Source organism: Saccostrea echinata, unplaced genomic scaffold (assembly GCF_033153115.1).
Source record: "Saccostrea echinata isolate AGI-Se365-2 ecotype Australia unplaced genomic scaffold, CSIRO_AGI_Sech_v1 ptg000056l, whole genome shotgun sequence".
Taxonomy (NCBI): Eukaryota; Metazoa; Mollusca; class Bivalvia; order Ostreida; family Ostreidae; genus Saccostrea; species Saccostrea echinata.
Window position 1 is genome coordinate 12974568 of NW_026889805.1, and position 21732 is coordinate 12996299.

The window sequence follows — 21732 nt, forward strand, 5'->3', positions numbered from 1 at the left end:
CGTCTGTTCTTCTGCCCGTACGTCTGTGAACTTATCACATTTTAACTTCTCAAGAACCAGTGTGCTAATTTCAACCAAACTTGCTACAATGCATTCCAGGGTGAATGGTATTCAAAATTGTTCAAGTGAGGGTTCAAGTCCTCTATCAAGAAGAGATAATTACGGAGAAGAGGAACAATTAATGACATTTAAAAAAAATTTCTTCGCAAGAACCACTGCGCTGGAAAATATGTTGAAAACTTCATTATATAATGTAAATTCAAATTTGTTCAACTCATGACCCCAGAGGATAGGTGGGGGCCCCAATGGTTGATAAAAGTTTCACATATGAATAAATAGGAAATAATTTTTAAAATCTTCTTATTTTAGTGCCATGTGGTCAGACACATCTGTTTCATATTTGGATATTCTACTAGAAAAAGACGCTAATGGTAACTTAACAACAAAGCTGTATGATAAACGTGATGACTTCAATTTTTCAAAAGTCAACTACCCTTGCTTATGTAGCAATATACCTTTATCACCTACATATGGGGTGTTGGTCTCCCAGTTGATTCGATACGTAAGAGCATGCTTTACGTCTGAACAATTTCCAAAACGAGGCAAGCTTTTGAGAAACAAGTTGATAAAACAAGAATATCAACAGTCTCGTTTAAAATCATCCTTTTGCATGTTGTATGGTCGATGCAATGACTTTGTCAGCAAATACAAACTGAAATTTTTCATTTCAATTGTTAAGTTATTATTAACACTGAATTGTGTACGGATTTTTCCGTTTTCCCCGCTCAAGATAAGGAGCACACGGCGGGTGTACCGGTCGGCAGGGATGCTCACTCTTCCAAGGCACCTGATCCCACCTCTGATGTTTTTGGAGGTCTTTGCTCTGCTCCCGATTTGTATTGTTTAAATGGACTTTGAGCTTGAATACTGTTCGTTATCTCAATATTTCATATGATAAATACTCTGCAAGATGAAATTTCAGTTTTATTTCAGTATAAATTAAATGGTTTAAAGGAAACTCTATGCAGGCAAATCCATCTAAATTTCAGGCAACTCCCTTCGGTAAGAAAATATTTGCTAATAAGTAAAAGAGAAAGATAACAAACAGTGATCGATCTCGAAAAATCTATAAACATCTCATATATGTGAAAAGGGAATAAAACACGGAGCCCTGGAAATTCCAGAAATGGAATCAGGTTTCTAGGAGGAGTAAGCATCCCCTGTTAACCGGTCACACCCGCGGTGAGCCCTATGTATCGATCAGGTAGACGGAACTACCCGTATTCAACTCAGTACCAAAACAAAGGTCTAACAATTGGTAAGATACAAGTCAAAACACGACCCAATGATGTTAGATTTACCAAAAAGGTCATTATAATGACCATAAAATTTACGAAATGCTGACTTTTAACGAGACTGTTGAAATTTCTGTAACATTTATCAGTTAGTAGCATGCCTCGCTTTAAAAATTGCCCTTAATCAGAGCAAGCTCTTGAGTAGCGAATAAGTTTGGAGACATAAACATAATAAGCAGGTAATAGAGGAATATTACTACATAATTTGGAAAGTTGACGATGGAAAAGCTAAAGTCATCTCGAATGTCATACAATTTAAATGTTAATTGGCCATTATCGTCTATAGTCCGTTAATCACCCAAATATAAAACAGATGTGGCAGACTGTATTGTGTCTTTTCTTTCAACTTCACTGGGATATATCGAGTCGACATACAAATGAAAATAAAATATTGTTAATTGATAAAATATCATCAATATATCTGAATGTCGAATTGAAGGGCCCAGCTAGTGTTTTCCTCTTTTCGTGTAGAATTTTTTAAAAGAAATTTGTTGGAAAACCTGGTCTCCGAAGATTACATATATGTTGTCAATGAGGAACTACAGCATTCTTTTAATATCAATTTCAGAGTACTTGTGTGTACAATCAGAGTGGTTTTTAACGATATAATTTTGCTGATGTCCAATTACAAGATATGAAAATTTCCGAGTTCCGTTTTTTAAGACGTACAACAGAGTGGAGGATATAACTCTTACAATTTCATTTAAACATTTAACGTGACGTCAAATTTCACGTTAATGATAAAGCGTCAAAATGACAAGCGATACGATCCTGATGTATTAATTATGAATGAAAAGTGCGATTAGGGGCTTGTTTGTGATTTCTATATAAGTACCAAATTCTATCCTTGATTATTTCTTTAATCAACCCCTCCACGTATAAAAAAACAGCTTACCCCTTAAACCATGTAAATTGAATCCGTGATTAAAACAACATTTTTTTATCCGAATATTTTTTATGTTAAAGTCTTTTTGCCGTTACATTAGACTACAAAACATTCCGATTACTGGTTTTCTTTTATAATGATGAATTTGCCAAATAAATAATGTTTTGTTCTCCTTTTATATATAAAAACAAACAAACAGACAAACCAAAAATTTTGCAATGTTATTATCGATATCGTTTTAAGAACCTCACTGATCAAAGAGGAACAACTCTGAAAATATAGGAGATGTTTGTTTTCCCTCCCCTTAGTTGAGTTATTTTTCCTGTTTTCCGAACAAATTATAATTAATTCACGAGTACACGGATATATTTACAGTGAGTTCTGGTGAACAGAAGCAAGTAAGTATCGACAAGTGAAGAAAAATTATTAACTAAAGTTATCTGAATTCATGGATATCTCATTGCGGCAAACTGTCCGACTTTCTGTCACTGTCAACAATGTCGGTTCGCATTTACTCAAAACAAATCTTTTTTAATCACTGTACACATAAATGAGTTTAAAATAGATGAAGAATTTACAGTTTGATACATTGAAGTTAAACTGGACAAATACAAAATTTCCATTTCATCTATAGAAGCAAGGGAAGGATGCATACAGTTTCGGGGGAGGGGGAGTTACCTTCATATCCTTTCTAAGGGCTTTCTTGTTTGAAAAATTTAAGAAACTAATAGATATGTTCCATTTACATCACAGGAGAGTTGAACATACACCATATGGACTAAATAATTCTACAGTGTAGCCACTGTTTCGTGGAGCTCCAATGGTTTGCGTCGCGAAAAAGAAAACTAAGGGGTGGGTTATAGTAAAAAAAATTGCCTACATTTAAATGCGCTTAAATTTGAAAACGCTGATATAAAATAATGGATATTATATTTTTAAAGCAAAAGATATTTTCCACCTTGGAATTCTTATGTGTATTTGTAGATTCATAGTATTGTTTTTGCCCCAAGTCTGAAAGACTCATGATAAACGTGATTTATGGAGAAAAAAGGGGGGAGCGTGATTTTCAGCTATAAATTCAAAATGGGTCGTTTAAAAGTTTCCAAAATGTAATGAAGATTACTTTTGCAACCAGCTACATAAAGAAAGGTTTTTCCATAAAAAAAAATATTTAAATTGAAAAATACGCATTTTTCAAGGCTAAGGTTTTTCAGTTTTACTTCTTCGAAACAAAATTTGTCGATATGTACTCCTATAAAATTACTTTATTTTTGTGTTTAATGGTCAAAAGAATGAGACAATGAAAATTGACAGCCAGGCTATCCTGACTTCTTTTGAAATCAAGGATTTTATATTTAGTTGATTGAAAATTTCTTCTCCTCTTGAACAGCCAAAGAGGGTAACTTTTGGAACTTCCTGTCCAAATACGACTCGAACGATTTTGTCCAAAATGTATATTAACATAGTAGATATAGTCTTGTATAAAATATACAAAAATAACGAAAATTAAGAGCCATTCCCTGTAATGACTTGAACTCTTATATAGGAGCTATGGCACGCATAGTCTCAGAATTTCTCCAAACTCTCTATGATAAAAGTCTTTGATACCGTAAACTCAAATCAGACAAAAATTGGTTGATATGTGTCATGGTTACCATAGCAATTTGTCCTAAAAAGTGAAAAATGGCATTTTTCAAGATGTTCAGAGTCCCACAGTTAACGTTTGCAGCAAAGCAAACAAGTGGCAATGACTGTTTCTGAAAGTTGAAGGCCTGGTGTCTTAAATGCATAATAACATGTTTGGTAAATCAACTATTACATACGTTAATATGGAAACAAAGTATTCAAAAGTAATAATTTTGTTCATTTAATTTTATTAAGTCATACACTTAAGAATAAAAATAATTATAGGTTGAAATGCAAGCAAATAATAGACAAGAGATCCTTGTAACATATACCAAGAACGAAATATGATATTTCTTGTAGGTTGGCAATGGTTGCCATGGTTTTAATACCACAAAGGGATTTTAAATTTACTCTCTTAGTGTTTTAATCTTATCCTTTCTTTTTAAAAAGCATATTTCTATATAACTGATGATCAATTTTTAAAGGTGTTGTTGTGACCCTAATTTTCACATTTCAAAAAATTCAAATTCAATTCTTTAAATAGGGTGTTGCTATGGAAATAAGACGAAAAAAACATCCATAAAAATCTGAAAAATACTCTGTTTCCTTTGATACGTACCTTTGTATGTAGATTCCCAAAACTTTAATGATTGATATATATGAACAACTAACCTGACTTTCAATTTTGACTACTATCCAATCTCTAACTGGATGCAAAAAGCTGGCAAATAGGTTTTAATATTGACATAAAATTAACAAAATCGAACATTTTCTCTTCTTGGTAACCAAAGCAACAGTGTTGTATTTTTCAACAAACTTTATCAATATATGATATTCAACTTTAGTTCTACGAGATAAGTACTATTCAAGGTTAGTCAAATAATATGTTTCTTAATCAAAAGGTAAGTAAATTCCTAAAGCAGCAAAAATATTTCACTTTAAACATCTAGTACGTTGTTTCCATGGTTACACTGCAAAAAAACAATTAATCCCAATTTTTCTTATGTTGCCAGTGTTGCAAGGTCCAAGGGATGTATATGTGCCAGTCATGAATTTTATAGTTTTTCCTCAAGATAGTAGCATTAACCCAATCATAGCAACCTATTTTGCATGGAAACACTTTGTTACCATGGTAACCATGGAAATTATTTTTAGAATAATATTGCCAATATTTGATTACTTAAGGTCAATTTTTTTTTTTCTGTAGTTGTTGATTGAGTTTGATCATGTAATATCTAACATTTGTGAATATTGAGCATTTTTCAGCATTTTCAGCATCTAAAATGTATTCCAAATGTACCTATGGTTACCACTTACTTAGAGATAAATTCTAAGTAGTTTCTTTACAGCATAAGTGGCAACAAGCTGTCATGTTTTTGGGAGAATGGTTTGTTTGTATTTCTAAGTCTTTATTAAGGCTTAATAAAGATTTAAGGTAGCTGAAAATCTCAATTTTTTCAACTTTTCTGACTGTTACCATGGCAACCAAGACACATAGCGACGAAATATTATTTGATATGTTTCTGTTCTCAAGTCGTAATAATGGGCAAAGATTCATCAAAATCGGTGACCATGCGTGGCAAAGAAGTTTAAGTGGTTACAGAGAATCGCTATTAAATAACAGGGATTTTTTGGGGTGGGTGTGTTGTACATCCGGAAGAAGCAGTTGTCTGCGATATCAAAAAGTCTAGATTTTAATCATAGTGAGGAATTTTTGTACGAGGGTTGCTCGGAAAGTTCGTGGACTACCGTTATAACTTTTTTATTTAATGTTATATTCTGTCCAAATTTGGAAGTAAATTCAAATGATGTGTATTAAATTCTTTTTAAATTATCATGCTTTATTTTAAACTTATTTAGAGTATAAAAATGCGAAAGTCGGATCACAGAGCAGGTCAAAATTTTGTAATTTACAATCAAGACACTAAATAATGTCTGAAGTCATATCTTCTGTAAAATGACACAAAAACGGAAAAATTCAACGCATTCAAATTAAGGAATGTTTCAACGTTTCTGATTCCAAATTATGACTTAATATTTTGTTTCGTTGAAATCAGTTTCAAAGGATAGGTAGTCCTCATTGAAAAAGGCAAAAAAGATGACGTCGTAGATATCACGGAGCAGCAGTTAACTATACAATTTTGTGTTCTCTGGAAAACTCCAGAAAAAAAACTCTGAAAATGCCGGAGGAAGAAGGAAACATGTAAAAAGCGAGCCATGATGTGGGTGTACTTGGTACAAGCGGTATTTGAATGATAGACTACTCTGCTTAGACGATGGTGATATGTGAGAAAACGGATTATCTGTAAAAATCTTATCAAAAACATTGAAAACTTAGTAACGTCATGCTAAGAGTTTGGCGCTTGAAAGATGCTGATCTTGTGAAAGCATGCTTATGCAGTGAAAAAAATATAACACTGACAAACAAAATGACGCTACTGTAACAATTGTTAGCAACTAGATTTCAAGTGATAGAGAAACTTTTTTAATGAGTGCACTGGTATTGGGCAATACTGTGTGAAATGTATAGGGATAGTATTTTTGAGAACTTCATGTTGGTATGTTTTTGACGTTACAGTATTGTTGAGTTTGCTTCGTAGGTACAAAACGTTTTCATTTTAAAATTATATAACATGAATTCTATTAAATCACATGGAGTGAAACTTCACACTCAAACAAAATAAATATTTTTACATATGATAATGTGCTCATTTTAAATATCTTGAAGATAGTATAACGAAGATTGGCATAGTCCACGAACTTTCCGAACAATCCTTGTATAAAGTGTAGAAAAATCGTAAGTTTTGATATAAGAGACTTTCGAAAAATTTGGCGATTTCAAAGTTTCTGAAGGTTTTCTCGAGATTTTGAGGATCCACATCTGATTTACACCACTTCTAGAATAAGCTGTAGCACAGTACGTCTAAAGTTTCTCCTTTACAGCAGTTAATATTTTTGTAAGGAGTAAAGATAATAGTTCTTAGGATCGATGATGGGGCAATCGTGTGCAATGATACTGTTATACTATTGGGGTTGATATTAATTTTTTGATTAAATTCGATGTTCGTACTAGTAATATTAGCAAAAGAAGCTGCCAAACAACTAAATGTTTCAAAACGTATTGGTTCAGTATCAAATAGAGTAACTAAAATTACCATATTTTTATAATTTTATTCTGTCAAATTCCACTTTTTGTCATCTTGTTTGGCACTTTTGTTCAAAGAAAAACATAATTTTAGTGAAATTTATGAAGTCTCAGAAGTATATTTGAAGAATACAAATTTTCATGACAATTCTGTCTTGTGGGACTACATTTGTTGAACTACCAATCCATTAGAGTAAAACATATTGCGTACAGAGCTTTCTTGAATTTTAGAGTTCGTTTTGCAATTGATGACCTCTTCATGTTCTTTCCAATCCAGTCCTGAATTGTTACTTTTCCTTCCAGCTGGAAAAAACGCACCCACGTTTCGTCACCTGTAACGATCTGACTAAGCTTCCTATTGTCCATTTCTTTAAACGTTTTCAAAAGTGTTTGGCACTTTCCTAAATGACGTCCTCTTCTTGCAAGACATTTTACTTTTTCCTACAGTTCATAACAGATATGAATTATTTTTTACAAATGAGGAGCGGAGCCAAGACGGACCTCTAAAAGCATCAGAGGTCGGATCAGGTGCTCTTGAGGAGACCTTTGATATTCTTGTTTCATCAAATTATTTGTTAATAGCTTGCGGCAGCTACAGACAGATAAGTTGTTGTAATAGGGTTTTAAACAACCTCGTTTAAAATTCAACATTTTGATGTTATAATGTTATAATGACCTTGTTAGCTAATGTAACCTATCACTGGGTCGTACTTTTGCTGACGTGCTTCATATCTATTGTTAGGCCTTTGTTTTTATGCTGAATTTCACTAGAATGTTCCGTATTCCTGATCAGTACATAGGGCTCACGGAGAATGTTACCGGTCAGCATGGGGTGCTTACCCCTTCTAGGCACCTCTTTCCACCTTGGAATATCCAGGTATCCGTGTATTATGTCCTCTTTACAGATTAGTGTTGTTTGTAGATTTTTTTGAGATCGATTACTGTTCGTTATCTTCACCTCTTTCATTTAGAAATTGTTCGTAGAGCATTCTCATGTGTATCAAATCAACTGGGAGTCATAAACTCCATATTCATGTGATAATAGTATATTGCTACATAATTAAGAGATGTTGAAAATAGAAAAGTTAACGTCATTACATTTATCATAAAGTTTTGTTGTTAGGTTATCATTAATTCTTTTTCTAAAATATCCATTTATGAAACAGATGTATCAGATCGACTCTGTGGTACATGTATCACATCTTTCGAGTTCAAAGATATACATCGAATCAGCGTAGAAATGAAAATGAATATTGATAACTGATAAAATGTCGTCGATATATCTAAATGTTTAAGTTTTTAAATAAATTCTGCTCGATTATTTAGATGTGAAAAACACAAATTCATAGAATTATTGAAATACGTTTGCTTATACAAAAGAGATTAGGCCACTATGAACTTTTCAATCAAAGCCAGTTGTGCATTACTCCCACTATAGAATAACCAATCGATGTGCTAATTTATGAAATCAGATATTTGTTGATAAAAAATTATGAAATAATTTTAGGAAAAAAAAATGTGCTTTAAAGAATATTTCTGACTGCTTAATAATTTATGTAACTTATGTAGAATTTGGATCCAGGACAAGGAGGCTGAATTTGAGATTCTGATCGCGATCATATTTCTTTTCTAGCTAACCCAACCGTTCACGGTAGCTCAGTCGGTAGAGCGCTCGCTCCGTGATCGGGAGGTCGTGAGTTCGAATATCGGCCGCGACTGACCTAAGTCGATAAAAAATGGGTAGCAACTATTCCTTCGCCATGCGCTCGGCACTTTGAAGTGAAAGTTGCGGGTCCTTCGGATGAGACCTTAAAGACCGAGGCCCCGTGTCACGGCAGGCGTTGGCACGATAAAGATCCCTCACTAATAGATGCTATTGTGAAATAAAAAGATTACAACTAAAATGATTTCGTGTAAAAGATGAAGTTAAAGAACAGTGATCAATCTCATAAATCCAGTAGACAAAAACGAATCATGAAGAGGACGGAAACACGGATCCCTTGAAACACCTGTAGTAGGATCAGGTGCCTTGGAGGAGGTTGGGGTTATTTCGGACAATAAAATGCACTTTAGTAAGTTGTGATTAATGTTAGAAAACGGTGTTATCTTTAAAATATTGAGTGATGTCTACATAAATCTGGTTTACAAAAGTTTTCTAAATGATGAAACTGTTTATTTGTGTTATCTGATATAAGAAACATAATGTCAAAAATTACAAATTGTCCAATTTACAAACATTATATTAAAAATATAGGTAATATTTTTTTAATACTGACGTTCAATTTTTCAGAAAAAAGATCTTAGCTAGTTTTGAAAAAATGATCCTTAACATTTCTTTCAGTGCGTTTATCGGTAAAAATGTACGTAGTAGTTAAAAATATAGTATTCAGCAATGAGCATAAACATGTTTTGGTTTACAATGCTCCAAAATCTAATGCAAAGACACCAAAACAGACTGGACGAGAGTATTATATTACTAAACATTTTCTTCATTGGAAGTAAAAAATGACTCTCCAAGACGGTCGCATATTTGACTCTACAAAGAAAAAGTAAGATTTAATATAATCATTCGGACACAATTTTTTTTTAAAACAAACAAGCAAACAAACAAAAACAAGGGAACTTAACCATAAAAAAATTATTTCCTTAATTGATTTCTTTGAATAGCAGTCGCTTTAGTAAGAATTAATATCTTGTTTTCTAAATGATTAAAAACAACAAAGGAGAAAAGATTAAAAAATATGAATGATATAATTGAAGTATCTAAAAGCGTGCTTTTGTAATTTCAAAAATTCAATTTAGATGAAATCGCCATCGGTCAATGTAGCATTTTTTTAATGGAAACTTCCAAAAAAAAACATCGAAGAACAGAAGATTATCATAAAAAATAGGGAAAATCGCAATAAAGCAAATTAAAAGCAATTAAAAACAATTAATCTGTCTGTGTGCGGGCAACTTTCTTCACAAACTTCACATTTTTTTATTTAAACAGACGAAAACTAACGTAATTTTGACAACTGCAATTTATTTAAGAGAGCGAATCCTTTTAAGATATTTATTCATTTTGTAAAAGGACAATGTCATTTCTGAATTGCTAGTAAGGTTTCAATTGGAAAACATGTGATAAAATTGACCTTAACTAGAAATTAACTTCTTAAATGAACGTACTTTGACAGGAGGGAAGTTGTCATGTGGGAAGCCAATGTCCACCTCCACCGCAGAAATATTGTTTTGAATACCATGGATATGTTTAACTAAGTTGGAAGTCCCAATTTTTTAAAAGTATTTTACCCTCAATATCTTGAATTCTTGGATATCTCTATTTTTTCCTGGTCCCTTCAAGTTCCAGATAACAAGGTTTGACTGTATACAATTTTGTTTATTTGTTATACCAGTTATTATTATGAAGTAAACTATATTTGAGTAAATATTATATATAACTTGTTGTTGCATTTAGAGTACAGAGAGGGCTTTTACTGCCTCAAGTCCAACCATCCTTATTATCACCAGATACAAGGCCAACTACATTTCTGCAATAAGACCTGCTGACCTTATTGTTTGGACTACCAAAGACCGCAAGGTAATCCGGATCATCAAGGACTCTGAATGGACAATAAACATTGCACAATTAATAGAATTTTATTTTATTTTAATATTTTCATTCCTGAATTAATTCAAAATTAACATGTTGAAATAACATCCGTAATAACGAAAAGGAATCAGAAGTGTAGAACCCTCTTGATACAGCACACCAAAATGTTCTGAATTTGTAATATTTTCATACAGATACAGTAATCTGCTCCAGATCTAAAATTAAATTAATGAGAATATGCAGTGTATTATTTAATTTGTAATCAATTCAAACATTCCTATAACTTTAATAAACAAAAAAAAAATTAATTGACCACTTTATTAGGATGTATATTTCCCACACATGTTAACAACGATTTCTGTTCATCAATACTTTGTCTTTAAACAATTTCCTGGGGGTAAATGCGTGGTACCATGTGTTGAAATTGGGCTAGATAAGCTCAATAATTACACCTTTCTACAATATAATTTTCTCAATGTATTAATAAAGTTTTGTTCTAGTGTAAAGATTGTCCTTAAATTATTTATTATTTGCACAAAGACTATACTGTAAATGTATTACTTTTGGTATGTCTTCCATTTAAGGCCTTTGGCATTATGTAGGTACTGCTAAATTAAGTACATAGCTAAATGTCTTACAGATGTCCATGAATATAGACGTTTAGAAATGCATTTAATCAGATCTACACTAAACATGTTGAAAAAATTATCTGCCATTTTTTTTACATGCTTAATATAATAATTTTACAGTATGTTAAAAGTCTCATTACAGGATTTGCAAAAATCAATATGCTAGACTACATGTATGACTATGTACATCATTCTACATCCTAAAATGTTGCATTAACAATATTGAAGTTGAATCAAAATTATATTAATAATACATTATAAATATACAGTGCATCATGAAATTCCTTTCAAAAGAGGAGCTTGCAAATTGACCAATGCAGAACAAAGTTGAAATATCTTTGTCGATAATGGCCTTTAGGCTGCTGGTATGTGGCGAAGTATTTCAAAGTTTTTTTTTTATTCTCTCATTAGCTCTCTCCACGTGAATTCTTGCTCTGTGCTCTGGCTATTTTATAATACAGTTCTACTTCCTTCCTCGTAAACTGCCTTCTTGAAGATAAAAATGCTGGAATGTTTAAGCACACACCTTGTGGTAGCTGATCATGGATTGTAAACCCCTTGTCAGCTAAAATCAGGTCTCCAGGCTTAAATTTCTCAAGAATTTTGCTGTGACGCACAGTTGCAACATCAGATGTTGATCCTGGATAAAAAGGAGAACAATAAGTAATTGCACCATTTGGTACTACACAAGTCACTACTTTGATGGTGTGACGGCTCTTATATGAACTGTATGCCATAGCTTGTGTATCAAGGTGTCCAGGGATATCTTGAGTTGTCTCAATGGTATCCATAGAAGGCCTTGTAGAAGAAAATTCTGCAAATGCCTAAGGCATGGAGCCTAAATGAAAAAATGCAAGAAAAAAAATCAATTTCATGCAATAATATACAGCTCAGTTGACTACTATCATTCTCTTAATCTATTAGTTGAGTTGTTGTTATTCTAAAATATAGCAATATTTTTTTAATATATTTAAGTTACAGCTGTCTGCTAAATTCATTGAACGGTATTATCCTCTATATGAAATAATGTTTGCACAAGTAAATTGAGATAGAGGATAGGGGAGAGATAAATTGAGTGCAGTATATACATCAAACATTTGCATACTATAACTCAACATACAAACCTTTACATTTTAGTTGATTTGGAAAACATGTGTCAACAACCCGCTTGTACAACATTTCATGGAGGGCATGAACTAGTGAGTGGAAAATGTTGGAAATGGTTGGTCTGCTTACACAAAACCTGTTAATTGATGCAAATGAAAATGTATCATGTTATCTAAATATATGTCCCCCCTTCTATATATATATATATATATATATATATATATATATATATATATATATATATATATATATATATATATATATATATATATATATATATATATATATATATATATATATATATATATATTTCAAGTATATTACTAAAACAACTAATGAATGACATTAGATTAGTTGCATGATCAGAAAACTATTTATTTTATTTATTCAAAGTAAAGAGTAAATACCTGTATATACCTGTGAGCCAAGTCAGTGTCTCTAAGGTTTAGCTTTAGCTTCATGAAAACAATCAGAAGTTGATCTTCAAGTTTAAGGGATGGTGTCCAACAAAGGAAGTAATTTAATTTTAAGCGACCAAGTAGTTGCACAAGCACTTCAAAGGCATCATATTGTATTGAAGTATACAGCAGCATCTGTAAAGAAAAGAATTGTCATAAATTTCACAGAAAAAGGACCCTAAAAAATATTTTATTATAATTCATTTTACCTCATCAATAATGTTACCTTTTCTTCACTGTCCTTAATTTCAGCTACAGTCATAGACTTCCTTTATCACTGTTGACCTTCATAGCAGGTACATCTTTTTTCCAATTTTTTAAATCTCTGAAGAGAGCCGTTGCATTTCTTTGGAACAGTTTCGAGAGCAAGATACTGTATAATTGTGTTCTATATTAACCTTAAAATATATACATGTGTAAACATTTATAATCTCAATTCTTCACAAGTATTTTAATTATGTATTTAAGTTTTTAAAAAATCACTTCAAAACAAATTATTGATAGAATTACATGTTCTACGTCATCACAATCAACAGCATCTTGTGTCTGCTCTCTCTCACAGGATAAGGGCTGACTTGTTTTATCAACTTCTCAGGATGGAGACCAACATGTTTCCTCCTTTTCATGTAAATAAGAAATATCATAAATGCATTATATTATTATTGCCCAAAATGTTTATGTTGTAATTTAAACTACAAGTAAAACAATATTTATAAATATTTAATATTTACATACAATTCCCTCTCATCTTTCTGACTTTTCCGGGTCTGGATAGTCAATGTACTTTTTATCATTCCAAGGAAAGTAGACAGAGTCTTCTTCCTTTCTTCCCTCCTTGAAATGACATGAACATATTCTGTTGTTTTGATTCTCTGGCTGTCGATCAGCTCTTCTATATAAAAATAAAGGATTGTTTGTATAATTTTAAAGTAGCAACATTTACATATCAGTGTTGATCATGCTGATTGACATCATTTACAAATACACATCAGTATTATCATGATGTGCTTCAGTATTTTAACAATTATTGATATTAATCGTGATCATGGTAATGGTAAACAGGTACTTGCCCTGTAGTTTACAACACATATATTATTTTTACATTGACTCTGCTCAACATAACACTGAAGCAGTATTACACAGTACCAATTAACCATATATATATTTCTCATATAATTTTATGATGCATGTAAACGGGACGTGTATATTCATGCTGGTATAGCTTATAGTGCTTTAATATACATATATATGTAGATAAATACAGATATAGGCTATACTTTAATGTGAAAGGATTAAAAATCATTAACCTATCATTAAGTATCACTATTCAACTCTAGGAATCGTCTCTTTATTTATTGAGCTTGGCAACAGTGGCGCATACACGCATGCAGTGTCTTGATCTCTTGTAACACATGCTGTATTTCATTTAATACATGCTTATTACATTTAAAAAATGCAATAAAACTGACCTGCACATTTTTCCTCATAATGTTTTTTTTTCTTTGCGTCCGTGGGAAAACGATAGAAACTACACGTATTTACATCACTTCGGTGACTGCAAAGCATATCACCATGTTGTTTGTCACCGGAAGTATTCAAATCTCGCGCCATCTCGTTTGCGTGCTTACAGCCCCTATATATATATATATATATATATTGTTACGTTCCGATAAGTTTACCTGTGAAATTCGGATTAACCGTTGTTGACAAGTTCCGAATAAACGGACCCTGAACCCGATGTGTATAAACTACTAAAATATTTGTCAATGAACAGTGAACGAAAGAATTGAACAATGATTTATTATTTGAACTTTATCAATTTGATTTATGTATTGTAATTACAAAGCGTTATATTGTATATGTTCTATATAGGTACAACGTTATTAAGTAATTTTAGTGGTCAAAACCCGCTAACTTACAAATTAGATATTGATTGTGACGTTATTGGTATCTGACGTTTATACGTCATCATAACAACTTTTGTCTATAAAAGACAGCTGTTTTGTGTTTAGAAGTCAGTCTGCATTGGGTTGCGACTCCGTATACTTCGGGTGTAAGACAGTGGTATGTACAAACAGTACCAAGTCTATGTATACGAAATCATTAGTGAAGAGTCATTCAGAGTAGAAACGTCCTGGATTGACCATTGGTTCGTCATCTTTGTATTAACAAAATAACGTTGTACCAACCAAGTTTATCATTGTGCTTATAATTGAACCATTTGATCGTCTTAATAAATATCATAAACTTTACAACGTGTTATTCGTCACGGTTCTAGTGCAGATATTATAGTGAACTAAAAATTGGTCATTTCGCCAATTATTCAGTGGACCAAAAATTGGTCATTATTCCGATTGTATATAAACTTTGTGGATAACCATTTCAACCTTGACCAGTTACCAGAAACCAAAAGCGGCCCACGATTAACTGATTAAGTAATAACCTTATACCCTCGGTTTCGTTACATTGGTGGCAGCGGTGGGATACGCTGTTCAAGAAAATTGTGACACTTAAAAAAATATAAAGATGTCGAGGAACGACGAAGTTATGGAGGAAAATGACCATATTTCAGGACCACAAGAACATCAATTTATCGAAGGTACTCCCAGCAGAGAAGTGCTTTTGCGGGTTAATAACAACGATCAAATAGGAGATGGTAGCGGAGTAAATTCATGTACACAAGACAGTTTACAAACAATTCTAAATGAATTAAAAACTTTGAAGTCGCAAATGAATTTATTACAAAATCAAGTGAGACCAACATGTGCTGACAGCCAACATGTAGACCAAAACAATGTGCGATTTTGTACCAATACCACGTCTGAAGAGGACCAAATACGGAACGAACATCGACCACATAGATATACATCTCTACAAAATTCATATGACGAATCTCGTGATTATGAAGATTCAGGAACAAATTGGTCAAACCCGATGGTATCACGCAGCTTTACTAACAACGCTAGAACCAACGAATTTCAGCCAACCATGCGCAGCTTTGAGTACGATGTACCAAATTATGGTCACACAAGACAAGTCAATGACCACAGATTCAGGCGAACACCAGAACCAAAAGGGAGAAAACCAGCAACATTTGATGGTGCCATGAACTGGAACGACTACATAGTTCATTTTGACATGATCGCCCAATTAAACTACTGGGATGAGGAAACAAAGGCATTAGAGTTGGCTACCAGTCTACGCGGCCCGGCATTAAGCGTGTTGAGTGATCTACGACCAGAATATCGATATAATTTTCGTCACCTTGTCTCCGCACTTTCAGCGAGATTTAACCCAGAAAATCAAACAGAGATATACAAGACACAACTAAAGTGCCGTATACGAAAGAAAAACGAAACTATCACAGAATTAATGCAAGACATAAAGCGACTTGTGAGGATGTCATACCCGAACGCACCTTTAGGTTTCCGTGACCAAATAGCTAAAGATTCGTTCATCGAAAGTTTAAATGACCAAGAAATGGAATGGGCAGTGTTTCAAGGAAGACCTAAAAACCTAGAAGATGCAGTGCGACTGGCATTGGAATTTGAGGCCTTTCAACAAGCACGGGGGAGGCGAAATAAAGTTGCAGTACGTATGCAGAGAGAGGAACCAATTAACATAGATGGAAACGAGGATTATACACATCAAGTAGCTATGATCAGCCAAAACAAAGATAAGAAATTTTACAAGAAAGGTCCCTGTTTCTACTGTAAGAAAGATGGTCACATCAAAAGTGAATGCAGATTACTACAACGACATCTCAAAGATGAAAAAGACAGAAATCAAAGAAAACCAGATTACACGAAAAACGTGAAAACCAGAGAACCTGAGAACCAGGAAAACGCACAGTAGTTGACGTCGGCGGCCTAACGTCAACTACACAACAGAAAGGGCCACATGTTTTTGAAATAAAGGGTTCCAATAATAACTCATTAACAATGGATGTGTTTGTTAACAATGTTAAAATTAACTGTATTATTGACACTGGTTCAGCTATCACAGTTATTCACCCAAAGAAATACTACGAAATAGATAGAAGTGTAAGACCTAAATTAACGCCAAACCATAACAACTTACGAATGGCAAATGGTGAACTAGTGGTACCAGAAGGTCAGACTATACTTCAAATTCGTATCAATGGAGAAATTATACAACATAGAGTGGTCGTCGCTGACGTTGAAGCACAGATGATCTTGGGTTTTGATTTTCTTAAAGAGCATAACTGTCAGTTACATTTGGGTGAAGGAACTCTTACCTTGGGAAACAAGAAATTATCATGTAACCTTAACATTGAACAAAGTCATGTGTTCCAAATTTCCGTACAAGGAGCTTTACTACATAATAGTGATGGACTAAATCATCGACTATGTGAACCTTGTGATAAGAAGGAGACAAACGACCAGACCAAAGAGGATGACGATAATCTTGTATTAAAGTTAAAAGAAGACCAAACCGACACTCGAAATTGGTACATGACAAAGACAAAAGAAGACCTACAAAAGGAGCAGAATGCAGATCCAATATTAGCGAAAATAATAAAGTGGAAGACAGAGGACAACAGAACAAATTGGCAGATAATAGCAAACGAACCAAAAGAGCTAAAGACATATTGGTCACAATGGAATCGACTGACATTAAGGAATGGAGTACTCTTCAGGACATGGGAAGAAAATGAGCAAACGTTTTACCAGATGGTGGTACCAAAAGCACGTGTAAAAGAAATACTTAAGTTGTTACATCACAATCCTACGGGTGGACATTTGGGAATCTCCAAAACTACCGAGAAAATAAGAGAAAGGTTCTACTGGGCATCTTACAAAAACGATGTTGAGAAGCATATCAGAGGTTGTACCTTTTGTGAAGCAAGGAAGAATACAGCAAGTGCAGCCAGAGGAAAACTGGGTCAGTATTTAGTTAGGAAACCACTGGAACGAGTGGCCATTGACATCCTTGGTCCTTTACCACGGACTGAGAAGGGTAACAAGTATGTTGTTATCATTTCGGATTATTTCACCCGATGGATAGAAGCTTATCCGGTCAAAAACCAAGAGGCAATAACCATTGCAAAGGTTTTTGTAGATGAATTTATTTCAAGGTATGGAGTCCCACTCCAGGTTCATACTGACCAAGGCAGACAGTTTGAGTCGACATTGTTTCAAGACTTGTGCAAGATGTTACAAATAGAGAAAACAAGAACAACCCCATTCAATCCAAAGAGTGATGGCCTAGTAGAGAGATTCAACCGAACGCTAGAAGATATGATAAGCAAGTATATACAACCTAACCAAAAGAATTGGGACGAAGTTTTGCCATTTCTGATGCTTGCCTACCGATCATCAGTTCAAGAGACCACAGGATACAGTCCAGCAAGATTAAACTCTGGAACAGAGATAAAAGTACCTATTGACCTTGTTTGTGGTCACAATCTATGGGAAACTTGTCCTGAAATCTGCCATAAGTTCGTCGACAAGATGAAAACCAACTTAGAGGACATCCATGAGAAAGCCAGCAGAAAAATGATACTCGCGAACGAGAACCAGAAACGAAAATATGACACCAAGGCAAACCAGATTCAGTACACCCCAGGACAACATGTGTGGATTGCATCAAAATCAAGGACCAAAGGAAGATGTCCCAAACTTCAGGTTCATTGGAATGGACCCTATGTAGTGTTACGTGCTGTGTCCGATTTGATATACAAAGTGAAAAAGTCTAAAGCCGAGAAACCAAAATATGTGCATCATGACCAGATGAAGCTGTTCCGTTGTGAAGCAGATGAGAATCTATCTCTGTAACGTGCATCTCTAAAAGATATAAAAAAAAATTCTTGATTGACTAAGCACCCCGAAACGAGGACGTTTCGACTTAAGAGGGGGGTATTGTTACGTTCCGATAAGTTTACCTGTGAAATTCGGATTAACCGTTGTTGACAAGTTCCGAATAAACGGACCCTGAACCCGATGTGTATAAACTACTAAAATATTTGTCAATGAACAGTGAACGAAAGAATTGAACAATGATTTATTATTTGAACTTTATCAATTTGATTTATGTATTGTAATTACAAAGCGTTATATTGTATATGTTCTATATAGGTACAACGTTATTAAGTAATTTTAGTGGTCAAAACCCGCTAACTTACAAATTAGATATTGATTGTGACGTTATTGGTATCTGACGTTTATACGTCATCATAACAACTTTTGTCTATAAAAGACAGCTGTTTTGTGTTTAGAAGTCAGTCTGCATTGGGTTGCGACTCCGTATACTTCGGGTGTAAGACAGTGGTATGTACAAACAGTACCAAGTCTATGTATACGAAATCATTAGTGAAGAGTCATTCAGAGTAGAAACGTCCTGGATTGACCATTGGTTCGTCATCTTTGTATTAACAAAATAACGTTGTACCAACCAAGTTTATCATTGTGCTTATAATTGAACCATTTGATCGTCTTAATAAATATCATAAACTTTACAACGTGTTATTCGTCACGGTTCTAGTGCAGATATTATAGTGAACTAAAAATTGGTCATTTCGCCAATTATTCAGTGGACCAAAAATTGGTCATTATTCCGATTGTATATAAACTTTGTGGATAACCATTTCAACCTTGACCAGTTACCAGAAACCAACAGCGGCCCACGATTAACTGATTAAGTAATAACCTTATACCCTCGGTTTCGTTACAATATATATATATATATATATATATATATATATATATATATATATATATATATATATATATATATATATCACAATATCGATTTTTGAAATACACGGTATATACTTAGTAAACAGTACAGTCCGTGATCAGTTTGCAAATCCATCCATCATTTGCGAGACTACAATTTAATATTAATATTCTTTTTAAAAACCCTCTATAAACTGCACACTAAAGAGTTCTGATTCTGTGGTATTTTTATGTAGTTAGAGTAATCTGCCCTTAGATCCAAAATAAAATAAATTGAAATTTACAGTTCATCAATCAATTTCTAATCAATTCAAGCATTCTTGACATTTTGATAGGCCAAGATGAATTAATTGAAAACCTCATCTGCATGCTTTTTCCCCACTTAGGTTAACAACAGTGATTTCTGTTCTTCAAAACTTTGTTGACTTTGAACATTTTCCCTGGGGGTAAAACCCAGGCACCCTTTGTTGAAAATGATATAAATAAGCTCAATATTTACACTTTTATACAATATAATTTTCTCAATGTCCGAAAAACATTTTTGTTTAGTGTTTATTACCTTAACAGGTAATAAAACTTTTGAAATTATACCCTTTACAGAAAAAAATGTAAATATAATACACACTGGAAAAATAAATGGGTTTGTATACGATGATAAGTACTGATCTTTGATAAATATTTTAACAAATTGACGGGAAAGATACCTACCTTTTTTTGTATTTTATGTATTAAATTTTACTAAATTTAAAAAAAAATGTCAATTTCTAATTCATTCAATATCCACATTTCGTAGAATCCCGATTCTTCATAGAAATATTTCCACATGTTAGAGCTGCCTTTTTTTTAATACATAGGTCTACATGTTTAAATGTCGTTTGTACAAACTTGCATATATACAAGTTTACGTATATTTCTAGCCAGAGTTGTTTTAACCCATCTGCAGTGTGTTTAAAAATGACACAATCGAGTATTGGTGGCGATGCTGTACATGAGTAAGTGAATAAAAAGACAGTGTCAAATGATAAGAATTGATTAAATTGTATAAAACAGTAACACAAGAAATTTTTTCTTGTTTTTTTTAAGCCATGTGATACTACACAGCAGGAACGAATCGTTTGTCAAGAAAAATGTCCTACTGACAGAGTTCGACTCTGTGTGAAAGTAAAACTAGGTTGTAAATGAATGATTTCATTAAAACAACTGCCCTGGTTATGAAAAATAAATTCATTCTCACTCTCGCTCTCCCTTCTTTCTATCTTGCAATCGCTTTATTTTTCTCTGAATAGATCGAAGTGTCAAATGATGAAAATGATCACATTTTGACTGATAAAACATGCAAACATCTTGCAAATACGCAATGGAATTTTTAAAAAGAAATACTAGCCTGTTTGAAGATCGATTATTTATACAAGGTTTTAGCCATGATTATTATATTCTTTAAAATTAATTTGCAAATTGACATGATAGTTTCTAAACATTGCATAGCTTTGAACAGCGACTGGGCCTTACTGACGTCATATGCTAAGGGAGATAAGCAACGTTAGTCAAAGTGAATTTTCACGACTGTGTAATTTTGATCGACTTTGCTGTAGCTATATATCTTGCGTAAAAAATCCAAAAAAAACAATTTCAGTCTTATTTTACCAGCTCAGATGAACTTATTCCCGTATGTAACTCAATATGTTCAGGTAATTGTCTCCTATGACCTTTAACCTACCTGTGTTGCTACATGTATTAGAGCTATTTTCTACAAACATAATTGCATGTTCGTTTAAAAAGTTTTTGCAAAATATCTATTTTATTTTCTCTCTTTAGTTGGCAATTTGGAAAGTTATGTACTTGTAAGGATAAATTTGATTTGATTTCATTTTTAAAGGCAGCATTTATACTAGATTTACTTTACTAATGTTCAGTCAAGGGCAGGTAAGTGTAAATTCACTATATTTGGAAAGCAGTAAGGACAAAAAACATTGAATCATTTTATTGTATCATCGTCTAAAATCATTTAAGATTTAAATTTGGTTCCAAATTGACAGGACTCTTTCATAAACATACAATAGTGAAATAAGGTTTAGATATAAAAGCAACAGAAGCAATCGAAAAAGACTCAAAAACAGGCGTTAAGTGCAGTCATCCTTTGACATAATATTTAAAGAAAATTGAGACAGGTCAAAACAAGAGCATAGGAAATATTCCTGTCTTGGATGTATATCTTTACTTTTTAACCAGTGTTTAG

At 33.2% G+C, this 21732-nt stretch overlaps 2 protein-coding genes across 3 annotated transcripts in view; both read right to left on the reverse strand.

Moving 5' to 3' along the window:
• The window catches only part of LOC133173243 (sushi, von Willebrand factor type A, EGF and pentraxin domain-containing protein 1-like), a 101744-nt gene that overhangs the window by 70091 nt on the left and 9921 nt on the right, over positions 1-21732 (reverse strand). The window lies entirely within an intron of this gene.
• LOC133173139 (uncharacterized) lies at positions 11451-13884 on the reverse strand. The gene is made up of 6 exons (XM_061308080.1): positions 13534-13884; positions 13309-13416; positions 13025-13196; positions 12758-12933; positions 12358-12476; positions 11451-12071 (listed from the first exon to the last, which is right to left on the reverse strand). The coding sequence occupies exons 3-6, from the start codon at positions 13058-13060 to the stop codon at positions 12058-12060; spliced, it is 345 nt and encodes a 114-aa protein (XP_061164064.1). The 5' UTR covers positions 13061-13196; positions 13309-13416; positions 13534-13884; the 3' UTR covers positions 11451-12057.